At 42.5% G+C, this 18891-nt stretch overlaps 1 protein-coding gene across 1 annotated transcript in view; it reads left to right on the plus strand.

Annotated features, from left to right (window-relative positions):
• The first annotated feature begins 1978 nt into the window (after nucleotides 1–1978).
• Nucleotides 1979–18891, plus strand: part of LOC134438677 (uncharacterized) — an 18004-nt gene continuing 1091 nt past the window's right edge. Inside the window, exons 1-15 of the mRNA XM_063188292.1 lie at nucleotides 1979–2128; nucleotides 2224–2298; nucleotides 2391–2468; nucleotides 2548–2625; nucleotides 2766–2843; nucleotides 2939–3016; nucleotides 3584–3661; nucleotides 4948–5193; nucleotides 5383–5460; nucleotides 5899–5961; nucleotides 6611–6656; nucleotides 6740–6958; nucleotides 7441–8444; nucleotides 8819–9001; nucleotides 14766–15083. Of these exons, the coding sequence (XP_063044362.1) occupies nucleotides 1990–2128; nucleotides 2224–2298; nucleotides 2391–2468; nucleotides 2548–2625; nucleotides 2766–2843; nucleotides 2939–3016; nucleotides 3584–3661; nucleotides 4948–5193; nucleotides 5383–5460; nucleotides 5899–5961; nucleotides 6611–6656; nucleotides 6740–6958; nucleotides 7441–8444; nucleotides 8819–9001; nucleotides 14766–15083 (2761 nt within the window). The 5' untranslated portion in view covers nucleotides 1979–1989. The remainder of the gene's footprint in view (nucleotides 2129–2223; nucleotides 2299–2390; nucleotides 2469–2547; nucleotides 2626–2765; nucleotides 2844–2938; nucleotides 3017–3583; nucleotides 3662–4947; nucleotides 5194–5382; nucleotides 5461–5898; nucleotides 5962–6610; nucleotides 6657–6739; nucleotides 6959–7440; nucleotides 8445–8818; nucleotides 9002–14765; nucleotides 15084–18891) is intronic.

Consider the following 18891-nt stretch of genomic DNA (forward strand, 5'->3'; position numbering starts at 1 on the left):
CACACACATAGGAAACACTGATCTTACCTTTAACTTGTACATCAGGTCCATGCGCCGCTCTTTTCCTTCACTTTGGCGTTCCGCATGCTAACGTTACTTTAGCCGGTGCTGTTCATCCAAAGCCACGTCTATTCGAGACGCACCAAGCTTCCAAAGCAATTTGGCATTGAATATGAATATGAGTAGCCGCGAGGATTTGTGTTTCGTGAGGCTCCTTAGTCCTTAGTAAATTGTTAAGTCGTAAAATCCCATGCGAATGGTCTTCCACACATTCTCGCCGGTTGCAAACAAGACACAGGGGAAACAAAAAAATAGTTTCTGTTGTACCACTCACTTTGAAATGATCGGGTAGTTATAATCTTCTGATCGGTCATCTGCAGTAGCAAACCCTTCAGCTCTGTCGGTCCTCCATTCTTTATCACATATTTTCCCCTTGGAAATCCAACTTTGAGAATGCTCTTAGTGTCGTTATGAAATCCACTTGTAGCAGTCAAAGAGAACAAGCTAGCCAACAACACCGACTGACAGTATTGTGAACTTCAGATTCGCTATGACGTAACTGGCCAGCAATACTCTCAACTCCAGAAGGAGTCTGCGGCCAGGCTACTGCTGGCCTCACCGCTGTACCTTTCAGTGGGCGTTATGCCAAAGCGTTCAGAGTAAAGAAATGATAATCACACGTAGAAAATAGTAAAAAATTATCAGGAAATGAGGGCACACCATACATACTTCTATTAAGTGTATAAAAACGTTTAATACAATATTACCAGGTTGCATTCACAGAACGAGCAAAATGGCGCATGCGCTGAAGCTTGTTAACGAGGTATTGCGCAATCCGGGGGTGAGGCAAATTCAGAGTTGCCCCAAATTCGGCGTATTCGGAGGAATTTGACATGAAATGGGCAAATATTACGATTTTGGCCACAAAAATGATTGAGAACGAGTGAAACAGTTTAAACACTGCTCAAATGGTAGTTATGGTGCAGATGCTAGACAACAATAGCTGTTATTGTAACTATTATTCACATTTAGGCCTACTGCATCTCATCATAATCAGCTGGTGAGGCCGTGCCTCCCCTGCCGTATTGGAGTGCACGTGCCTGGTCCGTAGTACGATGTTCATTTTCCTCGTCTTTCCATAACCACGAGTTCATTTCAGGACTCAAATGTTTGTGCAATTCTGTAGCCTACTGCAAAAGACTCTGTGGGGCGGGGCTTCAAAAAAGATTGAACAATAGTGATGAGTTAAGCGGCGTACACACACAAAGCTAGCATTTCGCTTGCTCGCCTACTCGCCACTCTTTCATGGAACGTTCGCTGAAGGTTCCCGCGGCTTTAACTGCCAATGGACAGCCGAGAAGTACCGAACTCTGCATTCCAATTGGTTACTCGCTTACTCGCCTCGCTCGAAGATAAAATATTTTCAACTCGGAATCCGCCCACATCGCATCGCTTGCACAGTACTCGCCTACTCTCCTGCGAGTCTCGCTGGGACCCATTGACATTCTATTGAGTTCATTCGCTGAGCGAGTAACTAGCAGCGACGTGTGTGTACGGCCCTTTAGGCTATTAGTGGTGAGAGTGACAGTCAGTGATTGATGCATAACGGGCAGGGGTAGCTTACATTCGAGTCATTCTATTACTGTAGGCCTATATCAGTTAGGGCCTGCATAGCCTACATTGTAACAAAGTATGTATAGTCCTAATAATACAAAATATTGTGTTTACAGTCCCATGCCTACAGTGTAGGCTAAGTAGGCCTATAGGCCTAATGTTGCCTGTCATTGTGTATACATCCCTCCCTGTCTTCCAATAGGCTACAGCGAAAAATAGGCCTACACTTGATTAAGGGGTTCAAAATGGTAGGCTAGTTGTTGTCATGTGCACTGTAGCCTAAGTAGCCTACATGTAGGCCTATGCACTATAAAATGACATAGCCTATTATGTAGGCCTATTCCACAATGTGTTATTGTGTTGCCAACCCCCCTCATGACCTCTCATTCTTTCTTGTTGGAAAAAGTAGGGACGTGTGAAGCAAAATCATGTCACTCACCTGTTGATGTTGTGTCCACCTGCTCAACCAGTTACTCTCCATCCAAGGACGCCCACATCCAGTTCAATACTTCTTGTAGGTTCTCATTATTCTGCTCAAATGTTTTCTTCAGTGTGCTTCATTTTGTAACATTTAGGCTACATAAAATCGAATGTTCCTTTTCACTACAGGTTCTGTTGAAAGAGTTGCTCTTGCGTTGAGAATATTTTCTTCTAAAAATGTATTCCTGCAGTACAACATGGACCGTGAGTATTTGAATAAGAGACAGAAATTATTTACACCTGGTAAAAAGGCAAAGAAAATTTATGTTGATTTATGTTATGCTTTGGTATTGTAGACCCTATTCACCAGCATATTTCTGCATCATCCATCTCAGGACTTGAAAGATGCCTGCACCTCCAATACAATGTGTCAGGTAGGATGCTGTTTCACATGATACATACATTTTTTTTGTCTTTTCATAGACAGTAACTGATAGATGTGCACCATTTTAGTTCAAGTGGATAAACTGATCTCGGTGCCAGCAGTCACAAATGTCCAGGGGAGCGTTTACATGCAGTACAATATAGATGGTAAGTTTGTAACATGCAACACAATCTTCATCTTCCCTCCCACACACTAACATCAGCACAAATTCATTTCCATAAATTGTACGTATTAACATGATGTCAATTAACTTACTGTTGTACAGTAATCACTTTCTCCATTTTAGGAGGAGTGGGCCGTTTGTTTTCAACACCAAAAATCCTGAACATTTGCGGCACTGTTAACATTGCATACAATATCAATGGTAAGTATTTCCAATGTTTTCACATCCTTCATTTAGTGATATACAGGAAGTGATGGAACATGGGTTGCTAATATACGCGGTGCTTCACTCTGCAGCTCCAGTCAACCTCCTAGTGACAGATCTCAACATTTCGAATGTCCAGGGCAGTGTGTACATCACTTTCAACTTCTCATGTAAGACCATTATTATTAGCACACACAATCAGCAGATTTATGGTACTCTGCAACATTCAGCAGTTCACTTCAAATTTTAGAAACTCCTCCAAGGGCTGTATTTTGAACACAATCCAGGAATTTCCCCTGCGCTTTAGGCCTAACCACCTTCACTACAGACCGCACCTTCACGAGGTCCCTTGAAAATAAAACTTAAATGTACTGCAAATGTAACTTCTATGACTTCTTTACGAAGCATTTCATATTTCATGTGAAACTGCATAACATTAAAATTATATCGGGGGGCAGATAAGATGGCCTCAAGGGGTGTATACAGCCCTCGAGAAAATAGGTTCCACACCCTTTGTTTAATCCCTTTACGCAGAGCCTCTATTGTAATTGTCACAAAAATTGTAATGATCAAGTCTGAGTCTGTTAGGTAAGGCTCTCCATAATGTCATAGCAATGCTGTTTTATCTTTTCACCAAAGAGTGAACGGGCCTGTCGGCGGGCCCATCTGCAGGCTACGTACAAGTTAAAATGTAACGTGTAGTCCTGTGAAAATGTCAAGTGCTAACTCTCTTCCAGGTCATGTCAACAAGCATGTGCGAGTGGTGACCATAACAAATGTCAGGAAGGACATAAGCATCACATTTACAGATCCAGGTCTGTCTCTGTTGTTTTTGGTTGGTTTGGTTCTCTCTGCAGCAGCATGCAAAAAATAGTGATTCAATTTGTACAAGTAGCCTACTGTATTTCAGAAAAGATGACTGACAAAAGCATTGTCTCCTAGATTACCTCATTACATTATAGGTACTATAAACCAACAAGGTCAAAATAGTCTAAAATGGGCCGATTTAGCAAAGGCCAAAACCATTTGCCATTTTGAACAAAACAATTCAGTTATGGTAACCTGGCCCTCTGGCCAAAGCTAGATGCACATGATGTGTGTTTGGCACCACCCACAGGCGTCCCAATACACTGCAGGTGGACAGAAAGACAGACAGACGGACAGACGGACAGACGGACAGACGGACAGACAGACAGACAGACAGGGTCCTTACAATACCTGGCCAACCCCCCTCATGGGGCCCAGGTAATAAACTGCTGGGTGGGGTTAGTTGTGCCCGGCTTCACTGGTTTACATTTACCATCACATAAAAGCAATTAACCCCTTAAGGGCTAAGGCGCGGCTTTATAAATTCATTGTTACCAGTATGGTAATGACCAAGTAGTGGTGCATTACTAAAGGGCCTGTGCTGTGTCATAGTATTGTATTGTAGTGCTATGGTAGTTACATTTCAATGTCTATTACAGCGTGCCTCAGGAGGTACGGCGCGCATTAAGGGGCTACGTTATATAATATGTAGTAGAAAGTGCTGCACATTAACGCCTTTGCGCAGAGCCCCTGTTATAACCTAACTGTCACCAAAATTGTAATGATCAATAATCAGTTTCAGGCTCTCGGTACCGTCATAGCAATGTTGCTATGATGTAGTTAAGTCTTTTCAGCAAAGAGTGAAAAGGTCGGCGTGCCCATCTGCACAAAGAGGCTATGAACACTTTTATGGTAATATGTCCCACCAGTCAAACTGGCGAAATGTCTCTAATCCTCACGGATGTGGAGGAAAATCCAAACAGATGTAGATAGATTTTGCTTTGTGATAGATACATAGATAGGTAAACAGACAGACAGACAGATTTTATTTATGATATCGAAAAGGTAAACATCATTACTCCGCTTGGTGCAAAGGGTGATGATGTTTCATCTCAATTTTTAGGAAGACGAGGGCGAGGGCGAGGACGACGGCGGCGAGGGCAAAGACGAGGAGGTACAAAAGTGGAATGAGATTTCTTCCATGCCTTTGTGCTTTTATAGCACAGCAAGTGTAATCTTATCCAACATGTTTAGCAACACTGCTGATCTGCTGTACTGTGATTGTGTACAGCAGGGTCTATGGAGCCCGGATGCTTTGGCATACCAACATATTGGTGCAATGAGTTTAAAGACAGTCTTCTGGACAAGAGGGTCATGCTACAGAGGATAGAAGAGGCAGCCTCGTGTGGCAGTGCAGACGCTTGGCTGAGGGTCTATGTGGAGTGTCTAGAGATGGAGAGGAGCTTTCTAGAGACTCTCAGGGTTGCAGAGGATATTAAAATGTCCATGAAACGCCATCATGATGCACAGAGGAAAAAGGGTTGGTTGACACAGACACGCACGCACGCACACACACACGCACACACGCACACACACACACACACACACACACACACACACACACACACACACACACACACACACAGAGACACACACACACACACACACACACACTCAAAAAAAGGCAAATAAAATGAATGTTGATTTATGTTATGCTTTGGTATTGTAGAGCCTATTCACTGGCATAGTTCTGCATCATCCATCTCAGGACTTGAAAGATGCCTGCACCTTCAATACAATGTGTCAGGTAGGATGCTGTTTCACATGATACATACATTTTTTGTCTTTTCATAGACAGTAACTGATAGATGTGCACCATTTTAGTTCAAGTGGATAAACTGATCTCGGTGCCAGCAGTCACAAATGTCCAGGGGAGCGTTAACATGCAGTACAATATAGATGGTGCACAGAGGAAAAAGGGTTGGTTGACACACACACACACACACACACACACACACACACACACACACACACACACACACACACACACACACACAGACACACACACACACAGAGAGTCATGTGTGATCTACAAATAATGACCTTGTGTGATTAAGTACTGGCCATATATCACAGACAGTGCTGCTTTTTATATTTCTTTTATTTATCATTTATCTTTCAGCATGCTGTTTGGGTTTGATATTCTTTCAATCAGGGTTTGTTAGTTTTTCTGTTTTGTTCACAGATCTACAATCCAATTGGATAGCAACAGACGAGATAGCAATGGCAGCTTGTTATGAGGATATGGGTGAGCAGTAAACTACAGAATCAACCTTCACCATACTATTCTACCCATTTAACCTTAAGACAAGGTGCCCTCAGCCTATAAAAACATAAATATCTCAGCCTCTGAAGCACATCAAAACATGAAGTGAGTTGCATTCAAAAGCTAAGACCCTCCTCTTGCATTAGAATGTATCTAGCTCTAACATAATAATAAAAATCTCAAATCTCTGAATGCTACGTCTATGTCGATCCAGGCACCTAGGTCAATGCAGTGTATAAGCATCCAGCATCCATGGGTTAAGCCGGACTCAAACTACACAACTTTAAAATTGTATCAGATTTTGACGCCGGGTTGTGCCACAATCGGGCAGAGAATTGGGCAGATTGTCGTGTAGTTTGAGCACGACCTCACAGTACACAAACCATTCTCCTTACTCCAATATCCAATCCAAAATCTACCGCCATGCACATATAGACATACTAACAACACATTTACATCATCAGTATTCAAATAAATGCTTTATATGATTTTTTATTTTTTTTTGTTATTATAGAAAACATGATCAATTATATTTACAATTATGAATGTGTATAAAATGTGACATTAGGATGATAACATTTTTATATAGGACTATTATCATGTATGTAACCAGAAATGTTCTTTGTTGCAGATGAGTCATTGAAGTCTCTTCTCAAAAACTATGTCACTGAATACAAGTCAGTAAATTCACAATCTTGGTGTTTCATATCTAAAATGTCTGATGTCATGCGTTAACCTGTTGCAAATCTGCTGTGATAAGGCTGAGGAGAAAAGGTGGATCAAGAGGTGCTGTATATCCTGGAGAGAAGGAGCAAAGTGTCACACAAATTGAAGAGCAGCACTCAAAGGCAGACATTACCAAGGGAAGGCACGAGGAGCAGGCAGTCAAAGGGAAGGGGTTGGAGACAGAGGCCCAGTCCAGCAGAGGGGAGAAGAGGACCGCAGATGAACTGGAGGTGATGGATGACCATGCTGGAAGGTATGCATGCACAATAATACCACCCTCTGAAGTAATGAAGACATTTATAGAGAATACCTTTACATCACACTACATTTCATTACATTTTAGCAGATGTTTTTATCCAAAGCACCTTACAAACAAGGACGTAAACCGTAGCACGCAACACTTGAAAATACAAAGTGCTCAGGAAATACACAGAAGAACTAGTGCATGAGCCAAAAAGGTTAGATATTTCTTTAATAGTTTTTATAAAGTGGAGTGATGAATGAGAAAGTCATCATTTTGTTGGTGATGTTACATGCAATAGGACTCCAGAGCTGTGGGCGTGTGCTTGTGTGTATGTGTATTTGGAAAGTGCTTTGAGACAACTTCATTGTTGTGATACAGCTCTATATAAATACATCTCTTCTACTTCAATGCATTGAGTGTAATTCTTAGGTGCTAAAACGAATTAAGTTTTAACAGGAGTTCTCCTTCATGATTATTCTTTTTCTTGTCAGCATACACAGCAAGAGGTCTAAAGATTTCTGCATCAGCCCACAAACCAGGAGCTGCAAATCCTGTGCTCATATCAAAGAGACGGGCCTATGGAAGCTTCTGGAGCCTTCAGTCACCAAAGTGATGGGCATCCTTGTGTATGAGCACAGCTGTCCCCCTGGTAGTTATGAGTGTTCCTTGTCTGGCCTACGCTGGGCGTGCACAGTCAACGTCTCTTTCCAGTATCGCCTCAGCGACCCTGGCATGTTCAGAGCTGAGCTGATGATGCTCCAGTACACGCCAATCGGGCCTTTGATGGACATCAAGGTCCTCTCTGGCAAAATGAAGGAGGCTTACCTGCCCCACTTCGCCTGTCTGGACTGCTCTGATTCCTCGCTTCATGAGGTCGTGAGAGTACTGCGTCAGGACGGCGCCAGTGGCGTGTCACTGGAGAAGACCATACAGCTGACACGTTTTCACGCAAAGCTCCGTGAGCCCAGGTTCTCCCTGGTGGAACTTCTGGTTAAGTTGGGTGTCCCAATGCGCAGCCATGTGGACGCGTTGGTCTACAGGAAACGTGTGACGCCACTCACCCTGTTTGTCTACGTGGTGCCCAGAGATGCCGGCATGATCCAGGCAGTGGAGGAGGATGCCGCCAAGAACGAAGGCATCAAGAGAATCCAAAAGAACCGGCCAGACGTGTCCATCTGGATGAACTCAAAGTTCACCCTGAAGTCTGCAATAGCTGAAGTCAATCCACATGAGATCACACTGAAGTACGCCAGACCGCCGGACTTCTTTGAGGTGTTTGTGGAGGAGAGCACTGACAAGAACATTAATCTGGAGTTGACCAGCGATGGCCAGAACATTTGGACAACAGTGTTACGAAAGGCTGATTACAGCGAGGCCACAGGTCATGCTAAAAGCCACCAAAGTGCATCCCTTGTATCTGCACCAGTCCAACCAAAACGCACACCATCAAGGAACTCAAAGCGCATGAAAGAGCTGGCCTCCCTCTCCAACACAGGTATGGAACAGATATACAGTAACTAGAACTGAAACACTAAATATCTAAACTGAAAGTTGGTTGGCTTGATGTTAATGCAGCTGCAGTTGAGAAGTAGTAGTTGAGTTCATGCATCAAACTCAGCATGTTTTTGAAATGTGCAGAATTTGTAAATGTTGAGGGGTGAGGTAGAAGGAGAAGGGTATCACATGACAATTTACTCCTCACAGTGCTGTGATGCAATAGTTTGCTAGGTACTGGTCCTACTGGTCCAACTATATTAGTGTAGTATGTAATACTATGCTAGGTGCTGGACACATTATATTACATTATTTCAGTTGAATATAATGATGATCTGTTTTTAAGAAGGCAACTGCTGTTGTGTTTTGCAACAGAGCGAGTGTCCAAGGTTCAGCTGCAGCTCATCAGCAGGGGATCTGAGGGTCTCCTCCATGAGATGCTCACTCACCTTCAGGCTCACCAGCCACCAGTAGTGAGCCAGTGGGAGACCAACGAGGTCCTGCAGGGGAAAAGGGTGCTGCAAGACCAGTGGAGAACCGCCCTCACCATGTTACACAGTAAAGGGAACAAAGCTTGTGGTATCATGATTGACTTATTAAGGCAACTGGACTCATACCTCTGTGAAGACCTGGGCCTGTAGTCATCTTCGCTGGATTGTTGGCTTCTTGCATTCCTAAGCTTCCCTTTCAGTACAGTGTAGAATTTAACTGAGGTAAAGTAGAATGAAACTTCCCTGCTGCAGCAATTGGAAATTGTTTGGCTCATTTGCAACGTAAATCGGGAAATAACCACTTGAGATTGAAGGTTGTACCACAGATAAGAGGTCACATGTAGGAACCAAGTCTGCTTTCCCTCCAAACATAGGGAATATTATATCAATCCAAAAGTCCAATTATTCAACTTATACAGTCTACCAGTGCCCCCCTGTGGCCTTCATGGGAATAACAAGTTTCAAATGATCAAATGTACTCCCTTGATTTCCTACTTAGGCCTACTTGTTCATTTTTTTTTTCAAGGATTTTTTAGGCTGCTTTATTGGTAAGCAGTTATGTATATAGCCTACTGTATATAGTGCACATAGTAAATAATACAAATGTTAAATGTGTTTTCTATTTTTTTTTTCCCCGCACACTGACCATTTTGTTTTTTCACTTTTTTTCCCACATTATTTGTATGTCTGTTGAGGTACTGACAGTTGGCTGCAATTTTATAAAAAATAATTAAATAACAAAGTTGACTTCATTAATTAAATTACCACTTATGGACAGTTACAACAATTACTGGGAAAAGTATGTTGAGGAACATAGACTGAGTTATTGCAGATGTTCTTCAGTACGTTCTTATCACAGTATAGTTACACTGTATCTCAGGTCTCAATCCACACAGATGGCATGGAACACAACATGAACCCTCTGGAACTGGTGGGATTTTTGACACTTCTCAAAAAAAAACATCTAGGCCTATAACTGTTAGTTTTTGTCATTCAAACATATAAGTGACACCATTACAAATCTAATGGTTGAATAGAATTCAACCAACAGAGACAATGGCTTGACTTACAATTTTTCACACTTTGTATGGAAACAACAAAACATTTCTTTTGTTTACAAGGTTCAAACTTCAAAAAGTCTTGGCTAGATATATTTAAAGTGTGTTTTCTTGCACTGTTTGAAGACCTATAAAACCTGTTTTTTGTACAGTTGTGTTAACACTCCATTTACATAAAACTTGTTTGTATTACATTCGCTGTACTCTCATATTATTTTTTGTTAGGCTTTTCTGAATACAACCATATGTGCCACTTTTTACAGTTAGTTGAAATACTTGAAAATGTCAAGCTGTTGCCAACTGCCTCAAAGTCTCTGAAAGGCTTTAGACTCCAGCATTAACATAAGGGTATTTCTGCTGGTGTCCATCACCAGTGGATATTGTGTCATTGTATTTTACCAAGAAGGCAGACATTTTACTTTCTTTTTACTTCCTGGAAGAAGAGCATGGTGAACTACTCTGTGTAGTACAGGGTTTAACACAGAGGTTCACTCCTGGGCATCTACTTGCCGCCAAAAAAGTGAAGTGAAAGTCACGCTGGGAAAGACCCATTGACATTGGCTTCTTTCTAATATCCTGACTGCCGTCCTCCTTTGCTTCCTTGCCTACTTATGGCCTTGTAATGATGTCACTGACGACAGATGTGTATTTCAATATCTCACAAAAACACAATTCTAATGTCATTTTTTTAATTCGCAATCGGGATGGTGAATGAAGAATAGTCTCCCAAAAGCTGTTGTGGCTGGGCTGACAGCGGGAAAACTTAATCGTTTTCTCCACGGAGGCCGGGCGTCAGCGAAACCGGAAGCCACAAGCACAGGACGGGAGTCCGCATATTGGAAAGAACCTATTGTGTCACCTCACCACAGCACGGAATAAAATTGCATTTATGCCTAACCTGCACAGGGCGGTCCCTAGATGACCTGAGAGTGGTGTTAGGCTGCTGCCTTGCACAGGTCTGGCATAGATGCAATTTAATTTTCGTGCTGTGGTGAATAGTCACAATGACATGGAATCATGGAGGATGATGGGAGAGAGCGTTGGTTATTCCCTCCCATCACCCACCTGACAGGGTCAGGAATCAAACCGGTAACCCTCAGGATGGAAGCCTAACCCGCTAACTGCATGCCCATGACTGCTCATTGTAACCCAGCATTACTTTTCAGACAATTTCAGAGTCAGCTGCCTCTGTCAGATGGAGTACTGCAGGCTGCATGGATCAGGCCTGTCACAACCAGGCAAGCAAACTAGGCATTTGCCTAGGGCCCCCGGCTGAAAGACCCCCGTGGTAATGGCTGATGTACTTGTATTCAGATGAAAACAATGGCAACTTTGTGAGGAAGGCCTCCTTACAATCAATGACCGAAAAATATACTGCTATCAAAATCTCTCTTGTGAGGGTCCTCCACAATAGCATGAAGCTAAAAAGGGCCCCCAATTCTTTACCTTGAACCCCAAATGAAACGGCAGGAGGCATCCCTCACCATGATCACTGCCATCTTGTCATCTGTGCACAAAAAAACCCTGTCCTGTCCAGAGGAAGTGCCTCAATGTGTTTTTGTGCTGCAGAATGTGTTATTCTGGCCAAAGCAGTGTTTTTCTATGTAAGGTCACATGTATATCACTAAAATTAAAGTAAAAACGTATTACCTGTATCATATTTGCTTGTTCACTTTCTTGTTTTTGAATGTAAAATTGAACAGGTTATGTTTGGGGTGTGTGTGTGGAGGGGATTTGTGGTGAGATATAGTGTTTCCTGTTTTTTTGTGGCATTCCTGAACTCTCTGGTATTTCAGATCTCTGACATACAATGAACAATGCGGAAAGTCTTCTTACAGTTTAGGTGAGAGCATGTGGCATGTAGCACATGGCAGTCTGTGTACTGTGCACTTGACTTAGGCTAGAAATGTAAATGAAACTACATAATGTGTTGTTTTTTTGTCATCAGCTGACAGTGGTTTCATGCAAAGGTTAGACACCTCAGGGACTTCCTGTGACACACACACACACACACACACACACACACACACACACACACACACACACACACACACACACACACAGGGTTGTTTTACATTTCTCATCAAGTTGTGGTCAACAAGTGTGACATGGGCAAGTGTACAGTAGAGTAGTGCTTCAGAAAGACTATTTCTCTTTTCTCACTGTGCATATTCTTAGCACTGAACAGAATCAGAGCACAGTGTGCGCACACACACACACACACACGCTTTTTACATGCCCTGTCAAAGTGTGGCAGTTACAGCTCAGGCCTACCTCTCAATCTCACACCCATCACATACTGCATTTGTAGGGCAGAGATCCCTAAAATGGAATACAGATTGTTTCACAACATTGGTATCACTTCACTTCACAGTGTGGTGGTGGTGGGGGGCACACTGAATTAGCCTGATTAGCATCGACGTTCAAATCTCTTCGAGAGCATGACAATTACCATTTCCCTAACGGTATGGTTGACCCATCTCCCTTGGTTTGCTTATGGTTGTTTGCTTCCCGACAAAGTGAAAGGAGTTCCCGTATTTTCGGGAACTCAGAAAGTACTTGCATTGCTCTTGACCTGACTAGTCGCAACGCCGAAGGTGTTGCGTCACTAGGAGGGCCTGGCTAATACTGAATGTTCCTCTTCCCACTTTGTAGGGAAGCATACAACCATTAGCAAACCAAGGGAGGCAGGTCGACTATGCCGTTTGGGAAATTTTAATTGTTATGCTCTTGGTCAGACACAAAGTCTTGAAGAGATTTGAATGTCGATGATAATCAGGCTAGCTATTGACATCCCTCTGTGTCTATACACACAAACATTAACATGAGTACAGTAATCGTGCCTTGTTGGGACGAGAGCTGCCCTTCCCAGATTCAAACACCTTGGCCTCTGGGGTACCAAACCAGGGTCCACAAAAGGGTACTGATCGCTACGCCAACCAAACACAACATCAACTAAATACAATGTCAAAGAGTTCTCTCTCTCTCTTACTGGTGCCGATCACTTGTAGACATTACCACGTACAACCTATTTTCAACAAGAAGAAGAAACAGGGTACGTCGAGGTGAACCCACAAACCTACTGTGAGTCACACAAACATGCTGCATATAGACTTTCACAATTCGCGTTTCTGGTGGCAGCATATTCATAGCACTGACCATGACCAAACATTGTGTGTGTGTGTGTGTGTGTGTGTGTGTGTGTGTGTGTGTGTGTGTGTGTGTGTGTGTGTGTGTGTGTGTGTGTGTGTGTGTGAGTGAGTGTGTGTCAATGTGTGTGTGAGTGTGTGTGTGTGTGTGTGTGGCAATGTATATGTGTGTGGCAGTGTGTGTGTGTGTGTGTACTCGTGTGCACACAGATATGTGTAAACTTTACAAACATACACATTTACATGTACATGAAAAGAAAGAGGGTGAGTTAGAGAGAGAGTGTGTGTGTGAGAGAGAGAAAGATTAAAGGCTAAAGTAAGAGACTGAGAAAAGAGGAAAGACAGCAAAAGAGGAAAGATTGCGGTAAGAGGGCAGGACGACAGATAAAAAAGGGAAGCTTTATCTCATGCTGACACCATTACACACACACACAACACAACTGCTGACACCGTCACACACACACACACACACACACACACACACACACACACACACACACACACACACACACACACACACACACACAGCAGCTTTAAGCCAGCCACACAGGCATACACACCAAACCAGCTCTACGTGTAACTAGTGAGGCACAAACTCCACCGGACCTCTCTCACACACACACACACACACACGTGACATCTCTACCAGACAGCGGTCATCTCAAGTCTAGCTGGGCAGGCACGCATCAGAGAGAGAGAGACCAGCTAACACAGCGGAGGAGCAGAGACAACCAGCTAACACACAGCAAAGGAGCCCCATCCAACTGGAAGCCTGGGAATAGACAACCAGCACCGCTTAGCCCTGGGAGAGGCAACCAACCACACACCTGGGAAACAACAACCAACTCCCAGGCTGGGAAGAGACAATCCACTTACAAACTAGAGAGAGGCAACACATTTCAGGCCTGGGAAAGGAGAGCCAACTACACCACTCTGCCACTGAGGGGACGGCCAGCAGTACCACACAGCGCTGGGTACAGACCTTTCTATAGGCTACAGGCCTGGGCTGAGATAACCATCTACGGGCCTGGGAAGAGACAATCACTTGAAGGCCTGAAGACACAGCTACCGAAGGCCTACAGTCCTGAGCAGAGACAACTAGCTACTGGCAACAACAAGCATACCACTTACTTAAGGTGGCCAGGGTACACACACACGCACTCTCTCTCTCTCTCATACACACACAGTTCACACACAGTGCTGTGATCATGAGAAGGAGTGCAGGGGAAAGGACATATTACCCACGTCAACTGTGGAATACTAGTGGCGATGAGTGGCAGCCAATGATGATGGTGGTGGTGGTGGTGATGATTACCTCAGCTCATGGTAATACAATTTGTTATTATTATTACTATTGTTATTATTATTATTGTTATTATTATAATTATTATTATTATTGGTGAAGATAATAAGGTGATGATGATGTCATGCTCATAGTGATAATAATGCTGTAATAATAATGTAATATATATGCTGTGTGTGTGTGTGTGTGTGTGTGTGTGTGTGTGTGTGTGTGTGTGTGTGTGTGTGTGTGTGTGTGTGTGTGTGTGTGTGTGTGTGTGTGTGTGTGTGTGTGTGTTTGCATCTGCTAAATGTAATGTCATCTAATGTAATGTGCATGCAGGAGAGCATCATGTGTGTGATGCCACCAAAAGTGCGAGGTGCAATGGAACATCAGGGACAGCAATACACCTGCGTCTGGCGAGCAGTCCACCGTTCGAGATCAGCCTTCATAAGGAGGGAGATGGAGTCTTTAGGTATAAAGAGCCCAAGATAGTGTTCAACAAGCCGGAGTTCCTCAAAAGGTGGACATTTGTTGCTGATAACGGGACCCTAATCATAAACCCTACAGAGAAAAGAGACTCAGGATCATATGCTGTACAGCTCTATGATAAGTATGGAGGATCAGGTGGACCATACACAGTGGAGCTAATGATTGAAGGTAACACACTTCACCTGCAGCCCTTTTCACATATAGGATGAGACTAGTACTAGGGGGTCTATTGCCAAACAGGAATGGGTAGGAGTTGAAGATATTATTCAGTTTTTCACTCCGGTCGCCTTGATTTAAATTGACTTCAGTAAATTTGCTCTGATTGGCCAAGAGTCAGGATCTCTTCAGAAAAATAGTGACAGTCATTGCTCTGGTAACTACAATACGGATACCAGAGATGTGGACTTGTGACTTGTGACTTGGATTGACTTGTGACTTGAGTCATAAATTACTTGACTTGAGACTTGACCCAATATTAGGAATGACTTGTACGCCATTGACTCGAGACTTGACTTGACAGTTTTAGCTTGCAATGACTTGCAATAGCATTCCAAGTCTGAATATAATTAATTTATTTTTGCCTTTGTGAGTGAAAAAAATGCATGACAAAAAAGAAAGACTAAATTATTTACCCTCAAACAGTACCAGTAAATCTACTATTTTTGTTTAGAACCCCTTACGAAAATTGGCCATGGTTTTACTGTAGTGACCATGTGCTCAAAAAAACATGGTTAATTGTGGGTTGTATTTTCACCCCAAAAAAACATGAAAACTTGTTTGCAGCCGTGGTGTAAAAGTTAGGGAGTTGGGCTGAAGAGCACAGAGTTGCAGGTTTGAATCCCACCCTTAGGCCCACCTCTCCCGACACCTCCATCCATGACTGCTGTGCACTTGAGCAAGGCACCTAACCCCACATTGCTCCAAGGACTGTCACCAATATGTGCGTTGGATAAAAGAAGCGGCAACTAAGTGTAATTTAATGAATAATTATAAACCGTGGTAAAACCATGGTTAGTTTTCAGTGAAAAAACATGGTTCATTTTATAGTTAAACCTAGTCAAACCAAAAACCATGCAGAAGCATGCTAAAAAAAAAAGCATGAAATCATGGTATACCATGGTGGATTTTCATAAGGGACATGACTGGCGAAGGGGGACATGTAAAACAGTGTGGAGAGGTAATGAATTCATGACCAAAGCTAATTGTCAATATTGCACACAGAATACAAGGTGACTTGTTAAAGGAACACTGTGCAGGAAATGGTCAAAAAAGGTACTGCAACTATGCTGCTCATTGAAATTGTGTCGCATATTGCCAAATTTCATCTTTTCATGATAGTTTACTAAGTAATAAACTAATATTTTCTAGTATGGCCCAAGTACAGTCATTTTTGCAGCTAAAAATGGCTATTTCTGGAAATTCAAAATGGCGGACCATGGAGAAGATCCCCCTTTTCATGTATGAAAAGGGTATTTTTTCCAGTCATAATGAATACTTAGAATTTCACGTTGGTGGTAAATATTCATGAAAAAGGTAACATTAGTGAATGGGTAGCATGAATTCTGGAAATAAACAACTAAAAATCTCACACAGTGTCCCTTTAGGGACTTGGAAAAAATAAGACTTGGACTTGGACTTGACTTGGCTTTGGCCCGACTTGGGGTTGGACTTCACTTACTCAAATGTGTCTTAACTTGTGACTTGACTCGGACTTGATTGGAAGGAAGGACTTGAGACTTACTTGTGACTTGCAAATTAGTGACTTGGTCCCATCTCTGACGAATACTCATTTTTGGTCTGAATGTACAGGAAATGATATGAGTTTAGTATGAGGTTAGCCTGGCCATGGTGACTATGAAGTCTATCTCTGAGGTTGGGCTTGCACATCTCAAATCCTGCTGTATGCTACCAGTCGAAGGTACAATCAGACCACCCCTTTTTCTGCTTATAGCAACCCGTGGGGCCAATGGCAGAATAAATACCAGTAGGCTATATCTTCACCTTCACCTGCTTGATTTTCATTGCCTCAAGCATGTGTGTATGTTAGGGCTGCACAATTAATTGAAAATAATCGAAAATCGTGATAAAATCATGAAATCGAAGTCGTGATTTCAATTGTGATTTAATCGTGGCAATAGTGACCTACCTTTGAGAGCGTCCTTGAAGCCAGAACATACTGACAGGCTGGTGTTTCTGGCCAGAAATCTGTCCACCTAAGTTTCATGCTATTGCCTTTACATAATTATTACAATTCATTTTATTTTGCGCATCCCATATACAGTATATCACGAAAGTGAATACACCCCTCACAGTTTTGCAGATTTTTGAGTATATCTTTTCACAGGAAAGCATTACAGCAATTTCACTTTGACACAATGATTAGTGACCTTTTAACAACATATTTAACCGCTTAAATTTCTTGTTCACTCAGAAAAAAACAAAATACAGCCATTAATGTTTGAACATGTACTCACAAAAGTGAGTACACCCCAGATTAAAATCCGGTAGAGAAACAAATTTGCTTTAGATGGTGTCAAGCATGTGTGGTGGTAAACAAGTGAGTTTTACAAAAAAGGTGTATCCTCTCATAAGCCAAGCATGGTAGTGGGACTGACATGGTTTGGGGATGCATGAATGCTGTCAACATTGGCAATCTGAAATACACCTAAAAGAAACATGCATGTCAACATGCACTGTGACTACTGAAGCAGATCATGATATTCTCCATAGGATTGCATTCAAATCTCACACCAATCTATTTAAGCCAGATGCAGACTCAAAATTTAAAAGTTCAATGCAAAGAAAGGTTGAAACGCACACTGATGACCTCCCTTGTCATCCCTTTTCATTTCGTTTCATTTCGAGACGATTCGAGCCAAAATAGCCCCTTCTCTACCGGATTTTAATCTGGGGTGTACTCACTTTTGTGAGTACATGTTCAAACATTAATGGCTGTATTTTGTTTTTTTCTGAGTGAACAAGAAATTTAAGCGGTTAAATATGTTGTTAAAGGGTCACTAATCATTGTGTCAAAGTTACATTTCTGTAATGCTTTCCTATGAAAAGATATACTCAAAACTCTGCAAAACTGTGAGGGGTGTATTCACTTTCGTGATATACTGTATAAATCATTCTTGGTTATATTTCATCTTGTTATAATTTCCCAAAGAAATCTGCAAAAAAACAATAATCGTGATTAATAATCGTGATTACGATTTTGACCAAAAAACTTTTTTTTTCCATAATCGTGCAGCCCTAGTGTGCGTGCGTGCGTGCGTGCGTGTGTGTGTGTGCGTGCGTGCGTGTGCGTGTGCGTGTGTGTGTGTGTGTGTGTGTGTGTGTGTGTGCGTGCGTGCGTGTGTGTGTGTGTGATGACTGTGTTTTGTTTTCTGTTCATCAGGTTCAGCTTCTGGGGCTGTGCTGCCTGCAGTGGTGTGTGTCTTGGTCATCCTGGTGTGCTTGTGTGTGACAGCTGGTGTGTTCTACGTTCGCAAGAACAGACACACGAGCACAACAGCTCAAACTCCTGGTCAGATATGTTTCTCTCACTCGCACAGACACACACACACAAGCACACACATACAAACACACACACAAACACACACACACACACACACACACACACACACACACACACACACACACACACACACACACACACACACACATTTGGGTACTTGTGGTTCTGTACTTCTTTGGGTAGCATTGCAATAAAACAAAACAAAAATGTACACAAGGACAGATTACTGCACACAGTGCACAGGCCTACCAGATCAAGTGCACCCTACAGCTGCCTCTTTATGTACATTCTTACTGTACTGTATATTTTGCTAAATTCACACTTATAACAACTATATTTTCAAACATTTCTCAGAGCACCCCCATATCCCAACAGCATGGACTCTCACATCTGGCCTAAAACCCTCAATCATTTTGTACACTAGCAGCATCCATTGAGGGGGGCTTTCTTGTTGTT

Source organism: Engraulis encrasicolus, chromosome 22, assembly GCF_034702125.1.
Source record: "Engraulis encrasicolus isolate BLACKSEA-1 chromosome 22, IST_EnEncr_1.0, whole genome shotgun sequence".
Taxonomy (NCBI): domain Eukaryota; kingdom Metazoa; phylum Chordata; class Actinopteri; order Clupeiformes; family Engraulidae; genus Engraulis; species Engraulis encrasicolus.